The 22,890-nt window shown below is 44.3% G+C and overlaps 1 protein-coding gene across 2 annotated transcripts in view; it reads left to right on the plus strand.

Annotated features, from left to right (window-relative positions):
• Positions 1-22,890, plus strand: part of TBXA2R (thromboxane A2 receptor) — a 68,525-nt gene extending 45,635 nt beyond the window's left edge. For both annotated transcript variants that reach the window (XM_058163338.1, XM_058163339.1), the window contains exons 2-3: positions 13,323-14,295; positions 19,776-22,890. In XM_058163338.1, the coding sequence (XP_058019321.1) occupies positions 13,468-14,295; positions 19,776-20,045 (1,098 nt within the window). In that variant the 5' untranslated portion in view covers positions 13,323-13,467 and the 3' untranslated portion in view covers positions 20,046-22,890. The remainder of the gene's footprint in view (positions 1-13,322; positions 14,296-19,775) is intronic.

The following is a 22,890-nucleotide window of genomic DNA, read 5'->3' on the forward strand; positions in this document are numbered from 1 at the left end:
AGAGTGTGCTGCTTGAGCGGGGAGTTGGACTAGAAAACCTCCAAGGTCCCTTCCAGCTCTCTTATTCTGTTCTGCAGTAATCTAACCAAGACGTTACAAGAGAATGGGTGACAGGATATCCCTATGGTCAAACTTTGCTACTGTTAGCTGACATTTAAATTTCCAGCATCATTTTATCTGCAGTTGTTTCAGTTGTATTAAATTAATAACCTTTTGCTACTTGTTTGGATTCCTAATACTGATTTCCTTCCAGCTGCAAGTTCCCAGACTGGATCTTGCAGCTTCTGTATTTTTCTCCCATTCTATTCTTGACTCCTATATTATGCCCATGGGAGATTTATGTCTCTAAGGGTCACATTGATTTAATCCTAAATAGGATTATTTCTTTAAGAGTGGTTTTTGACTTAGTTCTTGTATCCTGGTTTTTAAACTAAAAAATGATTTAGTTTAAAAACCAGACAGTCCAGCTGCCTCTTGAAAAAGCCAGAAAGATGGGAATTCTTTCTTTCTTATGAGATGGATCTATATTTCAAGGCAAACAGGATGCAGCTGTTTGTTGAATCTTTTGGGGCAGAGGACCAATCCTCTTAAAATTCATCTTTGTGAAGCTTGACATTTTCTAGACTTTCTAGAACTAAAGCAGGCAAAGACTGCTTGTATCTTGCAAATGTTTGGATCAGAATCTGATCCTGGAATGGATAGGAAGTAGAAATCGATTTAGACGTTTCAGAATTATTTCTCCTCTAATTTATATAATCTGCAGTAAACGGCCCACCTCTGGCCCAGTAGCCTCAGTTTTTTGTGGGACCCAGAGCCTCTTGAAATAGCACTGCTGGAATGTAGTGGCAAAATGGCCACAATCTTTTTTTTCTTATTTCTTGTAATTTAAACAAAACCGTAAACTGGAAAAGACTGGTGTTACATTCGGGCAATAACGAGGCAGGAGACCAGGATAGTGACAACAGCTCTTTACTATATGGTGAACCCAGCAGCCAGTGCTGGGAAAAACCTCTCTTTATATACAGTTTGGCCGGAGGCTTCAACCAATCAGCAACGTGCTTTTTTCCCGCCAAAACTTTTAAAGATACATTACACTCCTTCCCTCCCAGAAAACATTTTACCACTATTTACATATAATTAACATCTTATTTTTCAACGTAATCACGCAAGTAGACTGGGCGTCTCCTGACTCTTTCGGACCTGCGCAATTCATTCTCTGGGAGTGAGTCGAGCTGACCGGAGGGACTGTTTGTTCCTCTCAGCTCCTCCTCTAGGCCCTCCGGCCCTGGATTATTTGCAGAGTCGTCCCTGCTGTTTTCAGGAGGAACCGGTTGGCGTCGCTGGACCTCCTGGAACTCAGATAAGTCCCGCGTTTGCCCCGGGTTTGAGTCAGCTGTGGATTCAAACATTGGATAGTCAGGGCCTGTTTCGTCTGATTCTGATTTACCGGTTATGCGTTTCCTTATTTGGTCTATGTGGCGCTTCCATACCCGGCCATCCTCTATCTCTACTAGATATGATTTTGGTCCTGTTATCTCTAGGATTTTTCCTGCTAACCAGGTCGGGCCCTCGCTGTAGTTGTGTGCCCACACTAGGTCGCCTACTGCCATCCCTCTTGTTTTACCGTGTGCCCCTTTGTAACCGTCTGGTGTGTAGTTTGGGTTTAAACGGTCTAGTGGGCACCTAAGCTTCCGACCCATTAATAGCTCTGCCGGGCTGCGGCCAGTTGTTACACAGGGGGTTCTGTGTTGGACTGCTAGGAATGTATCGATTTTTGTTTGCCAATCGCCTGGCCTGATTCTGGACAATGCTTCTTTTGCGCCCGAACGAAACGCTCTGCAAGGCTGTTCGTCGCAGGGTGGAAAGGCGCCGAGAGGACATGCCGGATGCCCTCCTCTGCCAAGTACCCCTCAAACTGGGTTGCCGTGAATTGCGGGCCGTTATCGGAGACTAAAGTGTCGGGCAACCCGTGGGTTACAAATAGGTGCCGTAGGACTGAAATCACGGCCTCGGCTGTCATGGATCTCATGAGAATGATTTCCAGCCATTTGGAGTAGGCATCGACTACTACCAGAAAGGTTTGGCCGTGGACGGGCCGGCAAAATCGATATGGATCCTAGACCAGGGCCCTGGGGTCTCTCCCATTCCCGAATCGGGGTCGTTGGGGGTAGCGGTCTGGACTCCTGGCAGGCCTGGCATTTGCCTACCCTTTCAGCAATTTCCGAGTCCATTAAGGGCCACCACACATAGCTTCTCGCTAGACCCTTCATTCTCACGATCCCTGGGTGGCCTTCGTGAAGGAGATCCAATACCTTTTCCTCAATTTCTCCGGGATCACCACTCGATCCCCCATAGCAGGCACCCCTTGAGCTGAGAGTTCCCACGCTTTTTACAAATTCTTTAAAACGCCGCCCGCGCAGCGGGCCAACCTCTTGTACCCAACCAATTACAGTGCTTATTGCAATGTCCTTGTACGAAGCCCAACCCACCTCTCTGGATGTGACTGGGCCAAATTCCCATGCGTCAATTAGCAGATCTGGTGTCCCCTGAGTGGTGTCTACGATAGTCTCTGGTAACGGGCATCTGCTCAGGCGCCTGCATGCCCTAATTCCTTCCTGGCCGGTGTAGTAATTTGTAAGAATACGCTGCCAGGAAGATAGTCCATCTGGTCAGTCTGGGCGAAAGTGCCACGGGTGTTGGGCGGTCGCCTGCCAACAGGCCTAGCAAAGGTCTATGGTCGGTGATGATCTCGAAATCACGACCAAATACATATTCGTGGAATTTCTTTACCCCGGAGACTATAGCCAAGGCTTCCTTATCAAGCTGGCTATAATTCCTTTCAGCTGATGACATGGTTCGGGAGTAATATGCAATAGGGGCTTCTGTGCCATTTGGCAACCTGTGGCTGAGCACAGCCCCCACCCCATAGGGAGATGCATCGCAGCTTAACACTAATGGCAGCGTGCCATTGTATTGTATAAGGAGGCTATCACTGATAGGAGATTCTTTACCCTTCGAATGCCCTAGCTTCCGCCTTTCCCCAAGACCATGCAGCCGCCTTTGCTAGTAATTTATGCAGCGGCTCGGCTACTGTTGCCTTATTCTTAAGAATACCGCGAGAAATTGACCAGACCTAAGAATGCCTGTAACTCCGCTTTGTTCTTTGGAACCGGGCCTTCCTGATGGCCCGTACCTTGCTTTCAGTGGGTGAATCCTTCCTGTCTATCCGGTAGCCCAGGAATTCCACAGATTCAACCCCGATCTGGCATTTGTTCAGTTTAACTTTGAGACCGCAGACCGGAAAATGCCCAAAACTTTTCGCAGCCTTACCCCTAATTCCTCTAGATTCTCAGCGGATACCAGTACATCGTCAAAGTATGGTACCACCCTGGTAGTCCCTGCAATAGCCGCCCATTAGGTTCTGAAATAACCCTGGAGCCACACTAACCCCAAACTGTAACCGGGTACACTTAAAAGCCCTCTGTGAGTCACAATTGTCTGCGCTCGCTGTGCTGCTATCTACGGGCAGCTGTTGATAGGCTTGGGCCAAGTCTAGCTTGGCAAAACTTGCCCTTGCCCCATTGAGTGCAGTAAGTGCTGTACCACCGGACGGGTAAGCACTCTTTGCAACGCTTTGTTAAGCGTTGCCTTATAGTCAGCGCAACCGGACCGACCCGTCCGGTTTGACTGGGGTGACTATAGGGTCTCCCACTTAGCATGGTCAACTGGCACTAGAATTCCCTGGTTTACTAGCTTGTCCAGTTCCCGGTCAATCCTGGGCTTTAGGGCTAACGGGACCCTCCTAGCCTTTAGACGGATAGGGCAACTTGGGGTCTAAGTTAAAGAGATAGGGGTCCCGTGTACTTGCCCAGGCAGTCTCTGAAAACGCCCCAAATTCCTTCATGAGTGCGTCTTTGAGGTTGACTTCGTTTCTGAAGATTCCAGTCACTCCCATGCCCAATGCTCGGAACCAGTCCAGTCCCAACAAGCTTGGCAGGGTCCCATCGACTATGGTGATGGGCAGAGTTTTCTTGTATTGTCCATACTGACGTGGACGGACGTTACCCTCGAACAGGGATGCGATTCCTTGGTAGTCTTGTACCTTTAATTTCTGTGGTTGCAGCTTGCGCTTTGCGATGGCGGGTAAGGCTTTCACGAGTGTCCCAGGACATGATCGTGATCGCTGAGCCGGTGTCCACCTCCAATCGGCACGGCACCCCCTCAATCTTTGCCTTTGTAAAGATTTTTTTCTCTAGGCGTGTTGATGCATGACCCACTCTCACGACAGTCTGATTCAACTTCGCGCCTTTTTTGAATTGACCAATCACGGGCCGCCGCTCCCCGCCTGATTGGTCGGTTTGAATTTTGGCGGAAGGTTGGGGTGCTCGACAGACCTGTGCTAGGTGCCCTTCCTTTCGCACCGCCGACAAGTTGCATCCTTAAATTTGCATTGTTGTCGTTGGTGTTGCCCTCCACAACTCGCGCAGTCACCCCGGTCTTCTTTCTCCGGCCTCCCGGTGTGGAAGACTCTTCCTCCTCCTCACCGTCCGATTCGGCCTGGACCTCTTCATTGTGGACGGGGTTGATTTCGCACCAGCCGTTGGTGCGACCTGCTTTTGTAGGGTTTCCGCCGCTTGGGTAGACATCTCGTGAGCCCTGGCTTCATCCAAGGCGTTTGCCAGCGTTAGGTTGCTTTTGGACAGCAGCCGCCTCGCAAACGGATGTCCCTGACCCCACGGATGAGTTGCTCCAGCAATGCCTCATCCAAGTCTCGGTACTCGCAATGTTTTGAGGCTTTCCTCAGGGCTGCCATGTATGCGCTGATGGACTCGCCTCTTGCTGTCTGCGCCCCTGAATTCAAACCGCTGCACATACTTGGACGGCGTTGGTGCATAGTGGGCTTTCAATAGGGTCTGTAGAGTCTGCCACGGCACCGATTGTACCGGCGTTGGCTCAGCCAGGGATTCTGCGGTGTCGAAAACCTCTGGACCACAGTGGCTCAGGAAATACGCTTGCTTCCTGTTGTCTGAGACTCCTTGAAGTTCGTTCGCTTCGAGGAAACACTCGAAATGGGCCATGTATGACCCCCATTTTTCCTTAGCTGGGTCGAATGGCGCTGGCGGTGTGTAGCTGGACATCGCTACTTTCTGCCCCTTGTTTGCTGGGTTCGCGTCTTCCCGGTGACTTCAGCTATTTCCTTGGCGCTCCTAGCCTCGAGATCCCACCTTCGTCGCCAGTGTTAGATTCGGGCAATAACGAGGCAGGAGACCAGGATAGTGACAACAGCTCTTTACTATATGGTGAACCCAGCAGCCAGTGCTGGGAAAAACCTCTCTTTATATACAGTTTGGCCGGAGGCTTCAACCAATCAGCAACGTGCTTTTTTCCCGCCAAAACTTTTAAAGATACATTACAACTGGATTCTGCTGGTAGTTCTGCTTTAGGCATGAAAGCCAGCTGGGTGACTTTAGGCTAGTCACTCTCTCTCTCTCAGCCCAATCCTTCACACAAGGTTGTTGTTGTTGTGTGGAAAATAAGGGGAGGAAGGAGTATTGTGTGTGTCCACTTCTGTTATTTATAAAAATAATAAAGGCAAGATATAAATAAAGGGAAAGAAAGGAAGGAAGGAAGGAAGGAAGGAAGGAAGGAAGGAAGGAAGGAAGGAAAGAAAGAAAGAAAGAAAGAAAGAAAGAAAGAAAGAAAGAAAGAAAGAAAGAAAGAAAGAAAGAAAGAGTCCCAAAGGTGCTTTATCAAGAGGCAACTGGACTGTCTGGTTTTTAAACTAAATCATTTTTTTAAAAAATTTAAATAAAATTTTAAAATAAATCAATAGAAATTTCAAGTACATTAATACTAAGGTAGCCTTCAAATTATCTACGAACCACAATTTAGCCCAAAATTTCCATTGGTAAGTAAAACAATTTTTTGAGTGAATTTTGCCCCATTTTATGATCTTTTTTGGGCACAATTGTTAAGTGAATCACTGCCGTTGATTCACTTAACAGCAGTTACCGTATTTTTCGGAGTATAAGACGCACCTTAGTTTTTGGGGAGGAAAATAAGAAAAAACCTGATTGGTGAGTGGATTGGCCTCCTGAAATACCCCCAATCAGCTGTTCCCAGAGGTGAATTTTGTTGGTTATGAGCTCTGTGCCTTGCTTTTCTTTCTGCCTCTGAAACTTCTGAAACTCCATTTCAGAAAAAAAAAATCTGCCTCTGAAAGCCTCTGAAACAGAGGCTCTGTTTGGAGGCTTTTTTTTTGAAGCTTCTTTCAGAGGCTTTTATTCTGAAGGACTATCTGTACTCTGTTCAATCTAATTTCTTTAGTATTGGTATATAGATTAACGTCTTCCGATCTGTTGGTTGTTGTGTCATTCTCCAGATTTGGTAGCATAGTTTGGTTAGAACCTTTACTGATTCTTCTTTTGCTGCTTGCCATATTATTTTAGATAAAAGCCTTTCAGAGGCTTTTTTTTCTGAAGCTCTGTTAGGAGGCTTTTTTTCCTGAAGCTTCACTTCTGATGCTTTTTTCCTGAACTTCATTTCCGAGGCTTTTTTTCTGAACTTCTTTCAGAGGCTTCTTTCAGCCTCTGAAATCTCCGTTTGAGAGGCTGGGTGGAGTTACATTCAGAGTGTAAGAGGCACCCAGATTTTCACCCTCTTTTTTTGGGGGGAGGGGGAAGATGTGTCTTATACTCTGAAAAATACGGTAGTTGTTAAGTGAATCTGGCTTCCCCATTGACTTTGCTTGTGAGAAGGTTGCAAAAGGTGATCATAGGAGCCCAGGACACTGCAACCGTCATAAATACATGCCAGTTGCCAAACGTCCAAATTTTGAACACATGGGTTGGTGATGCAACAAATATTGGGATGATGCAACAGATATAAATATTGTTGAAAGAAAAATCGGGTCTGGTTCCAAGCCAGGAATAAAATGAAGGCTGCTTTAAGAAAGAAGGTTTATTGATGAGCAGAACCAACAACAGCATGTAGTTCTGGAACAGCTGACAAAATGGCTGACTGAGTGGATGGATCTTTATAGGTTTCTGGGGTTTTGTGTTTTGGAGGGGGGTTTATTATTATTTATTTATTTATTATTTAGATTTTTATACCGTCCTTCTCCCGAAGGACTCAGGGCCGTGTACAGCCAGAATAAAACAGTACAATATACAAATTAAGACAAAAGTTAAAATAACATATTCAATAAATGGCCAAAAATTTAAAACCGTCAAATTTGACCCATAAAATTCATAAAAATACCCCAATTAAAATTGTGCAGTATAGTGAGTTTTTTGTCTTTTACTATTTTAGTGGTGGTGAGTCATGTCCTGTCCTTCTTAATCCTATCAGCTAGAGCTGAAGGTGTTTTGTTTATGAATAGATTGGCCCAGTCTTTCTTAATGGGCACAAAATATCCCTCTCTAAAGACTTCAGGCATTGCTGGAGGCTATTAAGAAAGACTGGGGTTGCTTTCTTCCTTTAAGAACATATTTTCTCTATTTCTCCTTTGGGCAAATATTCTATCCGATCTCTTTTAATATTAAGAATAAAGAATATTTTAATCTGGGCCAGAGGGCTTCCTACAGTATGAAAAAATGGTAATAAGTCAGGGTTCCAAGTAACAACCCCCTTTTTTCATTGCCATTGTAACTTTGAATGGTCACTAGATGAATGGTTGTAAGTCAAGGACTACCTGAACTTCAAGAAGGAGACAATGCAAAGCTTCATGTCCAGAAAAATTTCTATCTGGGGAATTCTGGAACCATCATTCTCTGAAAAAAATTGGGAGAAGTGTATTTTTAAAAAATAGAGAAAACCCTTCACTTATTCTATTCTTGGCAGTTGCTCTTTTGCTGTTATGTGATTTAACTTGTATTTCTTAGCTAAAATACCATGGAAAATGTCTCATGTGTCCAAGTCCCCTTGACTGATTCACTTGTGCCATTAAGTTGGTGTCAACTCTTAGCGAACACATCGATGGACCTTCTCCAGGATGATATATCTCTAACTTGGCCCTTCACCTCACTTTCTTCTTCTTCTTCTGCATCAGAAATTGAAGGATAAATTTAGATGACTGTCATGTTAAAGGAATGCCCGCTAAGTCTAATTTATATTATTTGGTCATTGACCCTGTTATGTCCTGCACTGTCAAAGCAGGCACGCTGTTCTTGGTTGTTGCTGGTCTCTGTGAGTTAAAAATAAACGCTATCTGTGAACATCTGTGGAGCCTCAATTATTACGGAACCCACAGAATATAATAGACCCCAAGTCAATACATCCCTTCAGTGCCATTTCTGTTTTGTGTGTAGGTTCTCAATAGCAAATAGCACGATCTAACTGAAAGTATCTGCAGATAGTCCTTGACTTTCAACCAACCAGTTAGCAACCTTTTGAAGACAACGGACCCCTCCCCAAAAGCTAATTGCAACCCAATTTTGAAATTCCAATGTTGCCTGCCCAGGTGGTCATGTGACTATATTTTGACTGCTTGGCAACCAGCCAGCATACATAGCCATTTGCAGCATCTGCACCTCAAACTGAAGGGCAAATGGCTCCTATAGTCTGCAATTTTCTGGAAATCCTTCAAACTCCCACAACATTCAAAGGGTGTTCATCCCAAAGAGCATAGTTAAAAGTCTACGGAGTTTCTCAGTCATTCAGGTCATGGTTGTCCCAAAGGTGCTTTTTCAGGAGGCACTGAATGATGCTTTTGCCATTGTCACTAAAGTGAACATCTGCCTCTGGCATCTTCCCCTATCTGCTGCCTGATACAGGTGCCTGCTTGCTTTAGGTGGGCAGCTGAGATGAATAGCTTTATACCATTGGTGACTCTGCTGGGAATACAGGTAGTCCTCGCTTAATGACCGATCACTTTACAAGTGGCTTAAGTTATGATAGCCACCAAATGGGTGCTTTATGGTTTGCAAAGCATCCCTGGCTGTTGTAATTGGCTATGCACACACACCACACACCCCGCCAGTCATGTGACCAATTTTGGGCAGGTCAGCTTTGCTACTGGTTGCAGCATTCTGCAAAAAGCAAATGGGTTCACTTAATGACAGTGGTGTTTGCTTATTAATCACGGTGGTTGTTTAAAGGAAAGGAGTCCCTGCAGATTTTACTCTGCTAGACATTGTCCCAAAGGTGCTTTTTTCAAGAGGCAACGGGGCTTTCTGGTTTTTCTTTGAAGACATTTTTGCTTCTCATCCAAGAAGCTTCTTCAGCTCTGGGCACCTTTGGGACAACCATCACCTGGATCAGTGGTCTCCAACCTTAGTAACTTTAAGGTTTATGGACTTCATCTCCCAGAGTTGAAGTCCACAAGCCTTAAAATTACTAAGGTTGGAGACCCCTGACCTGGATGACTGAGAATCTCCACAGACTGCTGGTCATTGTTGGCTATGGGGTGTGTGTGCTCATCTTCATTTCAAGGTCGTGAGTCAGTGCTGTGTGAAGACATTTCTGCAGTCATGTGGCCATCATGACCTTGTGGAGTGCTGTTTCCTCCCCACTGAAGTGGTACCTATTTACCTATTTGCATTTGAATGCTTTTGAACTGCTAGGATGGGCAGAAGTTAGGTGAAGATGGGCGCTCACTCTATCATGCAATGAATGGATCTCAAACTTGGGCTTTCGGCTTTTCAGCTGATACGTCCAGCTTCTTAACTGTTGAGTCATCAGGCCACCCAGTGGTGTTTGCTGAATGACTATCATGAAAAAAATTGGAAGATTACTTCTGGTCACATGGGTGCCTCAACTTATGACTGCAACAATTTATGGCCATAGTTCTGAGCTCAGTTGCTCTTGGTGGACATTTTCAATGTTCTTTGCTTATCCCTTCACCCCTGGCATGATGACTCAGTACAGCGGGACTTGAACGGGCCAAGCCTTCTTGGATCGTAAGAGAGAAAAAGAATAGGATAGAGAGGAGTTTAAATAAACCAAACCACCCATCTCAATCTGTGTGGGATGATTGATGAGAGAAGCTGGAAAGAATTAACTTTTTAAATGAGTTTTAAACAAAGAAGAGAAGGAGGATTATTGTCCTGGCTAAATTTTCTCCTAATGTTTTGCTGATGTAGGCCAGCTGAAGTCAAGGTTGCTGAACATCACTCTTGCATAAATATTGGGGGTTTTTTCTCCCCAAGCAATGCAGCATTATAGCTGTCCCTACCAATGTTGTTAATGGAGGGATGCTATAGAAATTCTATATGTATAGATTATCCAAGCATAGAGGACAGGAAGTAATAGAGACCAATGGAAGCATCCAATGAAGCTGACTGGTGGGACATTCCCAAGCAGTGTTTCTCAACCTTGGCAACTTTAAGATGTGTGGACTTCGATTCCCAGAATCCCCTAGCCCCGTGATGGCGAACCTAGGTGGCACACAGAACCCTCAGCGGACACGCGAGCTGTCGCCCCAGCTCAGCTCTACCGTGCATGTGTGCGTGCCTCTCACCAGCCAGCTGATTTTTGGGTCCCTGCCACGGATGCTTGAGAGGCAGGGGGTGTGCAGGAGATGTGTGCACATGGGTGGGGGAAGGCTGGAGTGCAGGGGTTGCACACACATGCGTAGATGTGCAGTGGGCGGGACACACAGGGAGTCACCCCAGGGGTGGGTTCTACTTCCTTTACTACCGGTTCGCATCGTGCCCACGCGCTCACAGACATGCACAAACGTGTGCATGCATAGGCATGCATACTTGCGCAGCAGAGACTCGAAAACCAGCTGGCCAGCGGGAGGTGGGCATCCCAACACTGGCAGCGCGGCAAGAGGTAAGATCTTTTTCTTTCATGAGCTTCTGTTTCATGGTTTGCAGAGAAACAGAAGCTCACAAAAGAAACACCATGGAGATCTGACCTGGGGCGACAGCATGCGTGTTAGCAGAGAGGGCTCTGCGTGCCACCTCTGGCATGTGTGCCATAGGTTCACCATCACGGGTATACACTAATCTCTCTGTCTTGCTTGATTCATAGGTTTTTTTTATTATTAAAATAAACACATGGGAACCTGGGAGGCTGTAAAATGAAGTGCTAACCTAAACTAGACAAATATCCAAAATTAATTCACAAAGCAGAGCATACCCATTTTGGTAATGTAGGGAAGTAACTATACATTTCATAATTTTGTTGATAATAGTCCTGAGCTACCTTGGTCGGCTTGTTTATAAGATTTCCAGAGGATGTATGTGAATGCTTACAGCAATCTAAATGTATCCTGTAAATCAGTGGTAGTCAACCTGGTCCCTACCGCCCACTAGTGGGCGTTCCAGCTTTCATGGTGGGCGGTAGGGGTTTTGTCCGATACTGAAGCACTTTCCTTTTTTTTTATTTAATTGACTTTTTAAAAAATTTTCATAGCATTATTTAAAAACATTTTCATTAGGTTTTCATAAAATTCCCTGTGACAATTTAAATTTTGAAAAATATGCTATTTGTATCGCCCACGCATAAGTTTAGTTCACGTTATGTAAGTGAAACTAAATGGCGCTATAATGCGACCACAAACAAAGGAGCCTCGTCCCAGAATAGCTCGTGCATCTCCCCCCACATCACCCAGCTGTAACAGACAAGCAGAGCTGGTAGCCAGGCCCCCCCCCCCAAACTCAATCCACGATGCACGAGAGGCATGTGCAGACGGCGATACATGGCGCATTACTGTGGAACCGGTGGGTGGTTAGAAAATTTTACTACTAACAGAGATACAAAGGTGGGTGGTAATTATAAAAAGGTTGACAACCCCTGGTGTACATAAACACTAACTATGACTAAAACTAGAAGGGACATGATGGCTCAGTGGTAAGATGCTGAGCTTATCGATCCAAAGGTCGGCAGTTCAGCAGTTTGAATCCCTAGTGCCGCGTAATGGGGTGAGCTCCCATTACTTGTCCCAGCTTCTGCCAACCTAGCAGTTCGAAAGCACGTAAAAAAATGCAAGTAGAAAAATAGGGACCACCTTTGGTGGGAAGGTAACAGCGTTCCGTGTGCCTTTGGTGTTTAGTCATGCCAGCCACATGACCATGGAGATGTCTTCTGACAGCGCTGGCTCTTCGGCTTTGAAACGGAGATGAGCATCGCCCCCTAGAGTCGGGAATGATTAGCACATATGTGCGAGTGGAACCTTTACTTTACCTTTATGAATAAAACTAAATCTCAAAGGGGGAATTTATGGGGAGTAAAAATTCCAATGCTTGTAAGCGAATTCTGGTCCTTGCTCTTTGTTTCTACTTCCTGTAGATCAGGAGGTCCCCAACCCTCGGACAACAGCCCACTATTGGTCCACAGCCAGTTCAAAACTTGGCTGCGGGAGAAATGGGCAAGTGTACACATGTGAAGCTCTATTTGCATGAGCTTTGAGCACAAGCGCCCTCCACTCAAGACCCACCATTTGCACGAGCACAAGGGCCTGCCACTCGCACGGGTGGAGCTTTAGGCTCGAGTGCAAGCACCCTCTGCTCCATTCATGTGAGTGGAGGACGCATGCATGTCTCTCGCATAAATGGAGCAGTGCGCTCATGCATGCACCTGCCACTCACATGCCCCCCTTGCGCCATGCCGGGTCGCCAAGCTGGAAAGGTTGGGGACCACTGCTGTAGATCACAGAATTAGAATAAATGGTGCAAAATATTTCAGAACTTTGTGTCATCATTTACAAAGATCAAAAATGTCAGTCTTTTGCATCTCAGGGTTTAGGTGTGTGACATTAAGGGAATCTTGTTTGGTTTTTTTAAATCATGAAAGGCCACACTTGGAATGTTGCATTCAGTTTTTGTCACCACAATGTAAAAAAGATGTTGAAACTCTAGAAAGAGTGCAGAGAAGAGCAACAAAGATGATTAGGGGGCTGGAGGCTAAAACATATGAAGAACGGTTGCAGAATTGGGTATGTCTAGTTTAATGAAAAGAAGGACTAGGGGAGACATGATAGCAGCGTTCCAATATCTCAGGGGCTGTCACAAAGAAGAGGGAGTCAAACTATTCTCCAAAGCATCTGAAGATAGAACAAGAAGCAATGGATGGAAATTAATCAAGGAGGGAAGCAACTTAGAACTAAGGAGAAGTTTCCTGACAGTTAGAACAATTAATCAGTGGAACAACTTGCCTGCAGAAGTTGGGAATGCTCCAACACTGGACATTTTTAAGAAAATGTTGGATAACCATCTGTCTGAGATGGTGTAGGGTTTCCTGCCTGGGCAGGGGGTTGGACTAGAAGACCTCCAAGGTCCCTTCCAACTCTGTTGTTGTTGTTGTTGTTGTTGTTGTTGTTGTTGTTGTTACAAATGCTGACTGATCCTCCTCTTTTTCCTTATCTTCCTCTCAAGTGAACACAGCAGGTTCCTTGCTATCCACAAAATGGAAGGGAGAAAACTTTGGTGGGGCACTGTCACGCCTTCAGGAGAAGACCTGCCTTGGTGCAACATCATGGGACTGTACTGAATATAGTCATCGTCATTCCCTATTGGAAAAATGACAGAGGCGATCTCCCACTTCCCAACTATGGAATCGGAGAACTCCAGCGCTGCTAGACATCTTGGATCCTGCTTCAGGGGAGTGAATGTCAGCGAGGAGTACAAAGAACACCTAGCATCTCCTTGGTTCGCCACAACATTTGGCCTGATTGGCCTCTTCTCCAACCTTTTTGCCTTGTGCGCTCTGGTCAATTCCTCCAGGAAGATGCAGAGCCCGTCTGGTTCCTCCTTCTTAGTCTTCCTCTGTGGCTTGGTGGTGACGGACTTCATGGGCCTTCTGCTCACTTTCGTCATTGTGATTCCCTACCACTTCCTCCGCTTTGACTGGACGGATGTAGATCCTGGATGCCACCTCTGCAACTTCATGGGCTTCATCATGGTCTTTTTCGGGCAATGCCCTCTCTTGTTAGGGGCCACCATGGCTGGGGAGCGTTTTGTGGGTATCAACCGACCCTTTTCCCGGTCTGCTGGTATTTCCAAACGGAGGGCCTGGACCTTGGTGGGTGTAGTGTGGGCCTTGGGTTTCTTTTTTGGTCTCTTACCCTTCTTTGGGCTGGGGCACTATAGCCTGCAGTACCCCAACTCCTGGTGTTTTCTCACTTTGGTCCATGATGCCCGAAATGTTGTGTTCTGCTTCCTGTTTGCCCTGTTGGGCCTCCTTTCTGTGGGTCTTTCCTTCCTCTTCAATACAGTCAGCGTGGTGACCCTTTGCCGAGTCTATCATGACTCTGAGTCCGTGCAACGCCGGAGGGACAGCGAGGTGGAGATGATGGTCCAGCTTTTGATGATCATGGTTATCGCAAGTGTCTGTTGGCTTCCCTTGTTGGTGAGTCCTCAAGTATTAGCCTTTTTCCCAAAGAAAGCCTATCTTTTATGGGTAGTCCTCAACTTACAACCATTTGAGCTCTGGTGGCGCAGTGGCTAGAATGCAGTCCTGCAGGTTAACTCTGCCCACTGCCAGGAGTTCGATTCTCATCGGTTGACTCAGGATTGAGTCAGCCTTCCATCCTTCCGAGGTGTGTAAAATGAGGACCCAGATTGTTGGGGACAAGAGGCTGACTCTGTAAACCGCTTAGAAAGGGCTGTAATGCACTCCGAAGCTGTATATAAGTCTAAATGCTATTGCTATTTGTTTAGCAACCATTCAAAGTTACAAAGGTGCTGAAAATAAATGAATTATGGCTGGTCTTTGCAGTGATGACTGTCACAGCATCCTCAAGGTCATGTGATAAAAATTTGGTCCTTTGACAACCAACATGTATTTAAAACAGTTGCAGCATTCTGGGGTCATGTGACTATAATTTTGCAACCTTCTCAACTGGCTTATAACAAGAAAATCAATGGAGGAAGCCAGATCGGCTTAACACTTATATGATTTCAGTTAATTGCAGTGATTCGCCTAACATTGGTGGCAGAATAGAATAGAATAGAATAGAATAGAATAGAATAGAATAGAATAGAATAGAATAGAATAGAATTTTTTATTGGCGAAGTGTGATTGGACCCACAAGGAATTTGTCTTGGTGCATATGCTCTCAGTGTACATAAAAGAAAAGATACCTTCATCAAGGTACAACACTTACAACACATAATGATAGTCATAGGGTACAAATTTAACACTTAATGATAGTCATAGGCTACAAATAAGCAATCAGGAAATAATCAATATAAATATAAATCGTAAGGATACAAGCAACAAAGTTACAGTCATAAGTGGGAGGAGATGGGTGATGGGACCGATGAGAAGATTAATAGTAGTGCAGATTTAGTTAATAGTTTGATAGTGTTGAAAAGGTTGTAAATGCGATTCACATAACAGCTGCCTTGCTTAACAATGGAAAGTCTGGTCCCAATTGTGCTCATAACCTAAGGATTACTTGTACTTTGTTTCAACCAAAAAGATGTTGGCAGCAAATGTATCTTACAGTATTTTAAAGAACTTTCTGAAAGTTGTATATTACCCTTTGATGTAATAATAGTTGTCCTAAAATAGAACTAGTGAGGTTGTTCTCCATTACTTTCCTTCTCAATCTCTCAGTTTCTGCCTTTTGATGGACAGGTGGGCATGCTTGCCTGCAGCACCCTCTCATTTTTATTTTCTAAATAAAACAGACATTAAATCTTTTGTGGGAAAAAATAATGCCAGAAACTTTACCATAAAAAAGTAGTTGCATTGAAGGCTGATTCTTTATGTTAGAATGTCCAAGCTTCCAAGTTATTTTGATTAAAGCAACTGTAAAAAATAGTTTATTTTGTAAAATATTTTTTAAAATAAAGACTTTCTAAGAAAACTTTGCAAACATTTCAAATCTGAAACACCTGTTTCCTTTTGCCAACATCTGGTAAACAGATCGATTACAATTCCCTTTGTCCCCTAATCCAGGGGTCTCCAACCTTGGCAACCTTTAGCCTGGAGGACTTCAACTCCCAGAATTCCCCAGCCAGACTCCTGCCTGCCCTAATCCACACACACCCAATTATGGAAGCCGATGGGTTTGTAGTCGAAAATCTCTCAGTGATGTTAAGCAGGAGACAGCTTTATTTATTTCCAGAGGCATTGGAAGGAAAACTGACCCTGACTAAACACCCATAATGTCAATGCAATACTTGCCAAACTTTTATTAAATCTTCTCCAAAAAAGGCCAAGTGGAGGACAGAATCAGACTGTGATTTATCTGGAGCAAGGAGTGGAATTTGGGAGTTATCGCCTGTTAATAGAGTTGGAGCACAATGGTTTTCAAGTATGCATATTTATAAATAAGGATGTGGACAAGCAGCAGAGATGGATCCTACTAGTCAGTCTTGTAGAAAGTTAGCACCCACCCATCTCCTAGAACAGGGGTCTCCAGCCTTGTCAACTTTAAGACTTATGGACTTCAACTCCCAGAATTCCTCAGCCAGCTTTGCTGGCTGAGGAATTCTGGGAGTTGGAGTCCACAAGTCTTAAAGTTGCTAAGGTTGGAGACCCCTGTCCTAGAAGAATGAAATATTTTGAGAAATATTAAAAAAGGCAGAATATTATATTTCCCTGGATGAGATATGGAGCAACATGCTCTTAGAAAGCAGCCCCCACCTTCTTAATAATACCCCACAGCAAATGTCAGCACTTAAGTGATAAAGAGATAAAGAGAAACTTCAACCAAACGTAGCTCAGCCCAAGATTTGTACATGACCCCATCGGAGTCTGACAACAGCCAATAGAGTACATGTTCTTGCACAGGAACAGGAAGTTCAAGTGCAGCGCCCAAGAGAAGGTATGACCAACTCCCTGTGGTCAGCTGCACCAGAACCATGTGCTTGGTGGTTCTGCTTCATCATTAAACCATCTTTCCAATCAGCCTCCATGGTTTCTAGTGTCTTTCTCCCAGCTTGGAACTGAACCAGAAGGATATTTCTTTCATTTGTCTCAGAAGTACTGGCCTGCCTAGAATTGGAACATCAAACCATCATTGGACCTTCTGGTGAATCAAAGATTGCAGTTCCTATGCTTGTAAAACATTTGAGTGGCAGGTTGGATGAGGATAGACAGAGTGGCTTCACTCTACTTTAGAAACAGGCAGGCAATAAGGCTCTTTTGTCAGGATATGCTACTGAGAAATGGTATGTAGTTGGGCCCCAAGTATTCTTTTTTTAATACCAAACACATTTCTCAAATGCAAAAGGGCAACAGCAGCAGTAAACATCATATTCTCCTCTATCCAATTTTATACAACACCCATTAGTAGTTAAGCCAGCTGATCAAGTCCCAGAAATCTAGCTGGCTGGGGAATTCTGGGAATTGAAGTCTATACATCTTAAAATTGCCAAGTTTGAAAAAGACCCTTCAACTAATTCATTAGTGAATGGCCAGGTTCACAAATGCTCCAATTTGCCAATTCGGTTACAGTTTTACATTTTCCTGCAAAAGTGCAAATGGACCCAGATTTAATTGGTGAATTTATATATTAATTGATTATCTCCTAAGCTGCTTATTAAACAATCTCTTTTTTTTTAATGCCAGCATACCTCCAAGCTTGGATGTTAGGAAGAATTTCCTAATGGTAAAAGCAGTTTGACCGTGGAATTAGAGCTCTGAGAACTTGCCAGCTTTGCTTCACTGGATATGTTTAATAAAGGCTGGAAGCAGCTGTTTGAGTCAGAAACTAGGACAATGCCAAGATAACAACAACAGGCAATTACGATGTATAAATATGGCAATTATATATTAGTTGTCAGACTTCCTTCAGTCTTGATTGGAAGCGAGGAATAAGAATCCGACCTTTATTTGAAGGAAGATAAAAATGATTAACATAAGTTCTCTAAATAAACATTATTTTCAAATGAGAAACAATTTAGAACAACAAAACTCTGTTCTTCCTCTGGACCTTCCTTACAGCAGATTGAGTGGCTCCATCTTTTTGAGAAGGAAGGGCATCTTTTATTGCTCCATCAGTTTAACAGTTAATAGCTGTTTCAGCAGCATGAAAAATAACCCTCCCACTTGTGTCATGATATCTGATATAAGCATATATATTGCAACATTGGTGCAGTGACACTATAGGTAGTCCTCGACTTACGGTCACAATTGGGAGCAGAATTTCCGTCGTTAAACGAATGAGTCATGTCTGGTTTTTATAACTTTTTGCCATGGTTGTCAAATGAATCACTGCAGTTCAATGAATCAAGCGGTCGTTAAGCAAATCCACCTTCCCCCCTTGACTTTGCTTATTGGATGTCAGCTGGGGAGGTTGCTAATGGCGATTGTGTGAGGCTCGGACACGGCAACCCTCGTAAATATCTGCCAGTTGCCAAGCACCAAAATCAATGGTGGCATTCAACTGGTTCAGACCGGTTCGGGAAAACCGGTAGTGGTGACCTACGGGTCCGCCCACCCGTCCTATTTAGCCACGTTTTCTAAGCTGCACGCATGCATGCAAGCAAGCCATGCACGCAAGCAAAGCGCATGTGTGGAAAGCCGTGCGCCTGCGTGGAAGGCGTGCGCACACATTTTCGGTGCGCGGCGAACCAGTGGTAAAATTATGTGAAACCCACCTCTGTACAAAATGTTAATCACACGACTGTGGGGATGCCGCGATATATGATTATCAGTTATAAATCACTTTTTTCAGTGTGTTGTAACTTCAAACAGTTGCTAAATGAATGGTTGTAAGTTGAGGACTACCTGTGTTACGCATGCATTTTGATTTGGGTCCCTGCCCTCTGCAAGGTTGATTGTAAGGTGGTACAGTGTGTGTGTGTGTGTGGGTGTGGGTGTGTGTAAGAGAGAGAGAGAGATCTTTCTGACTCTACCCCTTCCCACGTCTCTCTTCTCATCGAAATATAATTTTTATTGAAAGTTTTTTTGCACAAATAAAAGTAACATGGAAACATCTAAAGCAGAATGTTAATAAAAAAGAGGAAAGAAAAAATGCAGAAAAGAAAAACGATATTACACAAAAGAAGCAGCATCCGATTTTCTTTGCAGCAGTTACAAACAAAGCTTATTTTCTCCCTCTCCCTTTAAAGTTTATGTGTATCTGTCCCCTCTCCTCATATTCAACCTTTTTTTTTAAATTAACGAAAACAAAAATGACCCAGGTCATTTTTAACTCTTTTCGGCAAAAAAGCAACAACAAAACATCAAAGGTTTTCAGTCTTTTATGAAAGAACTTACTATTTTACACATAGTTAAAAAAGTTTATTTTGTATTCTTTCCTCCTAGGCAATCTTCCAATACCAAGTTTCCCAACCTTGGCAGCTTTAAGACGTGTGGACTTCAACTCCCACAATTGCCCAGTCAGCCATTCCCCCATGCTGTTTGGGGAATTACGGGAGTTGAAGTCTACATGTCTTAAAGTTGCTAAGTTTGGGAAACCCAATTCTAATAGATCAGGGGTGTCAAACTCGCGGCCTGTGGGCCGGATGTGTCACATGCTGGCCAGGCCCACCCTTGGTTTAGCAAAGGGGGGGAGTCATGATGCCTCACGTGACGACAATGTGACGCCATGAGTTTGACACACCTGTAATAGAGGCACTTTCTTTGGGCACTTGGTGTTGAACACTAGTGGGTTTCACTTACCTTCGCTAACGGTTTGGAACTATGAGTGTGCATGCGCGCTTGCTTCGCTAATGCGTGGTGCTTCTACACAGGCACAGAATTTTCTGCGCATGTGCAGAGCATCCATGATGACGTCCGGGTGGGTAGGCGGAGTCTCCCGCCGCTGCAGCTACTGATTCACCTGAACTGGGGTGAACCGTTAGAAACCCACCACTGGTGTTGAAGTATTGTTGTATAACTTGATCTCTTGTTATCCCACTTTTCTCCAGATACTCATTCTCCAGACATCTCTTCAAGAACCACCTTCTAACCTGCCCCCCAATCAGATCCCAGAGGAAACTGAGAAGTTGCTGCTCATCTGCCTTCGGGTGGCCACTTGGAACCAGATTCTCGATCCCTGGGTCTACATCCTCTTCCGCCGAGCAGTGCTGAGACGCATCTACCCCAGCTTCAAGTCCAGGCCTTCTATTGTCTCCCTCTACCCGGTGCTCAACCCATCCCTACGGAGGAAATTTACTCAGGAATCGGTGTTTCAGTAGCAAGATCTTGTGTTGAGCCCAAGTGAGGTCCAGCTCATAGGATTCCTTCTTTAACAGGGCAAGAGAGCTCTGGAGTGCTATGCTTTACTGGTGGTCCTCGACTTACGACCAACAATTAGGCCCGAAATTTCCATTGCTATGCAAGACAGTTGTTAAGCGAATTTATGATGCTTCTTGAAACAGTTGTTAAGCGAATCACCGTAATTGTTCAATTAGCAACACGGTTGTTAAGTGAATCCGGCTTCCCCACTGAATTTGCTTGTCAGAAAGTCGTAAAAGAGGTCATATGATCCCAGGACATTATAACTGACATAAATACATGCCGGTTGCCAAGTAACCGAATTTTGATCATGTGACCATGGGGATGCTGCAGTGGTCGTATAAGTATGAAAAAAAGATAAATCACTTTTTTCACTGCCACTGTAAATTTGAACAGCCACTAAATAAATGGTTGTAAGTCGAGGACCACCTGATCTATACCTATGCTGCTTGATAGTTTGCATTGGGGTAAAGACCCTGGGAGTGTACTATGACTTATCTCTAAGCTACAGTATAAGTATAAGGGCAGTGGTTAGAATGCAGTACTGCAGGCTATTTCTGCTGACTGCTGGCTGCCTGCAATTTGGCAGTTCAAATCTCACCAGGTCACCAGGTCACCAGGTTCACTCAGCCTTCCATCCTTCCGAGGGTGGAAAAATGAGGAGTCAAGTTGTTGGGATAAGTATGCTGACTCTGTAAATCATTTAAAGAGGGCTATAAAGCACTGTAATGCGGTATATAAGTCTAAGTGCTATTGCTATTTCTATTGCCGAGGTTCCAAGTAATGAACCCAACCAACCCGGCAATTCTTCAGACTTTCAGCTTTCTCAAAGAACTGCTTTATTGAGTACATCATATGGGCACTTTTGAAATGCAAAACCAGCTCTGGTTATTTCCCGTGCTTTCAGTATAGTTCAAGAACAGGCGGCCCCCTCCCTCCTTGTCACTGGTCACATTGTCCAATTAGGTTTTCTGGCATCTCTTTGGTAACATCTTCCAGTCTCTACCTGGCACCTGTTGGGATGACCTTGGTTCCCACGAGATAGTAAAGTGTTGATGTCTGGTCTGACATTCCAGAGTGCATTCGTTCCCCCTGCCTAAAGTGTGTGAAGCTGAGAAATGGAGAAAATGGCTGCGACAGGCCAACCTGTTTCAAAGTTGAGAGCTATTCCATTGGATGTGGCCTTTCAGCTCCAGAAGCTCCTGCCATGGTACAACCCATAGCCCCAAATGTAGCATGTAGCTTCACATTGGAATCTTTCCAAGAGTAGGAAGGACAGTTCCTCAGAATGGAAGAAAGGCAGGAAGATACAAGTAGGCCTCAAATTACAACTGGTAGCTTAGTGACCGTTTGAAGCTCCAGCCAACCCACCCCAAAAGCTGCTTACAATACAATTCCAAAGTTCTGATGTCACCCTCATCCCTTGCAGTCACTTTGGGATGTAACTGGGCCACCCTTATGGCAGTTTGCGGTACTCCACAGTTACGTAGCCATGATTTGCGAAGGTTTTGCCAGATTTCCAGCAAAACCCAGCCCATAGAAAACAATGGATTCACTTAAAAACGGGTGAAATGCTCCCGGTTCGGACCGGATCGCCCGATCCAGTAGCAATGGCAGCAGGTAGTTTGGAGAACTGGTAGCAAAAATCCCTGCCCTCCCCGCATGCCCAGCTGAGCCGTGCAATCATCAGAGGTTTTTTTTGTTTTTTTTACTTTTAAAAGCATTTTTTCTTCAGCCAAACAGTAAAAGTAAAAAAATAAAGCTCTGATGATCACGCGGCTCAGCTGGAATCGTCAGAACCTTTTAAAAGCATTTCTTCAGCCGAAGAGGTTGTTTAAAAAATGCTTTTAAAAGGTTCTGGTGATCAGGCAACTCAGCTGGGATCATCAGAACCCTTTAAAAGCATTTTTTCTACAACCTCTTCAGCCGAAGAGCTTGTAAAAAAATGCTTTTAAAAGTAAAAAAAAAAAAAAGTTGATCACACCTACCCAGTGACATTAACCCCCCCCCCCACCAAGCCACGCCCACAGAACTGATAGTAACAAATTTTACATTTCACGCCTGCTTATAAACCACCATTGGAAAAAGTCCTAAAATTTGGTCTGGTTACCTAGTGATCTGCTTTATGTCCATCATGACTTAAAACTGTACAGGTAGTCCTCAACCTATGACCACAATTGAGCCCAACATTTATATTACTAAGTGAGAAATTTGTGAAGTGAGTTTTACAACTTCTCTTGCCACATTTGTTAAGTGAATCCCTGCTGTCGTTAAATTGGTAACCCGGTTGTTAAGTGAATCAGGCTTCCCCATTGACTTTGCTTGTCAGAAGGTTGCAAACTGTGATTACATGACTCCGGGACACTGAAACCGTCATAAATGTGAGTCAGTTGTCAAGCATCCGAATGTAAATCACCAGTGTGAAAAATGGTCATAAATCACTTTTTTCAGAGCTGTTGTAACTTCGAATGGTCACTAAGCAAAATGTTGTAAATCAAGGACTGCCTGTAATTGCCAGGCTCAATTATAGTCGTAATTCGAGGATTACCTGTAGTTTGGCAGACTGATGCAGGTGAAGAGAAGGAGCCAGTTTTTAAGCAGAAAGTTGGTCTTATATTCTGTAAACCACCTTGAGTCACAATGGGTGAATAGGCGGCAATATAAATTCAATAAATGAATAAATAAAGTTAATGGGGAAATTGATCCCTAGCGAGAAGACTATATGCAGGATGACCAGGGCAATTCAAAATGCATGGATTTATTCAAAATAAATGATTCTTGCAGTAATAAATCCTGTGGCAGTGT

This window comes from Ahaetulla prasina, chromosome 1 (genome assembly GCF_028640845.1).
Source record: "Ahaetulla prasina isolate Xishuangbanna chromosome 1, ASM2864084v1, whole genome shotgun sequence".
In the NCBI taxonomy this organism is placed as follows: Eukaryota; Metazoa; Chordata; class Lepidosauria; order Squamata; family Colubridae; genus Ahaetulla; species Ahaetulla prasina.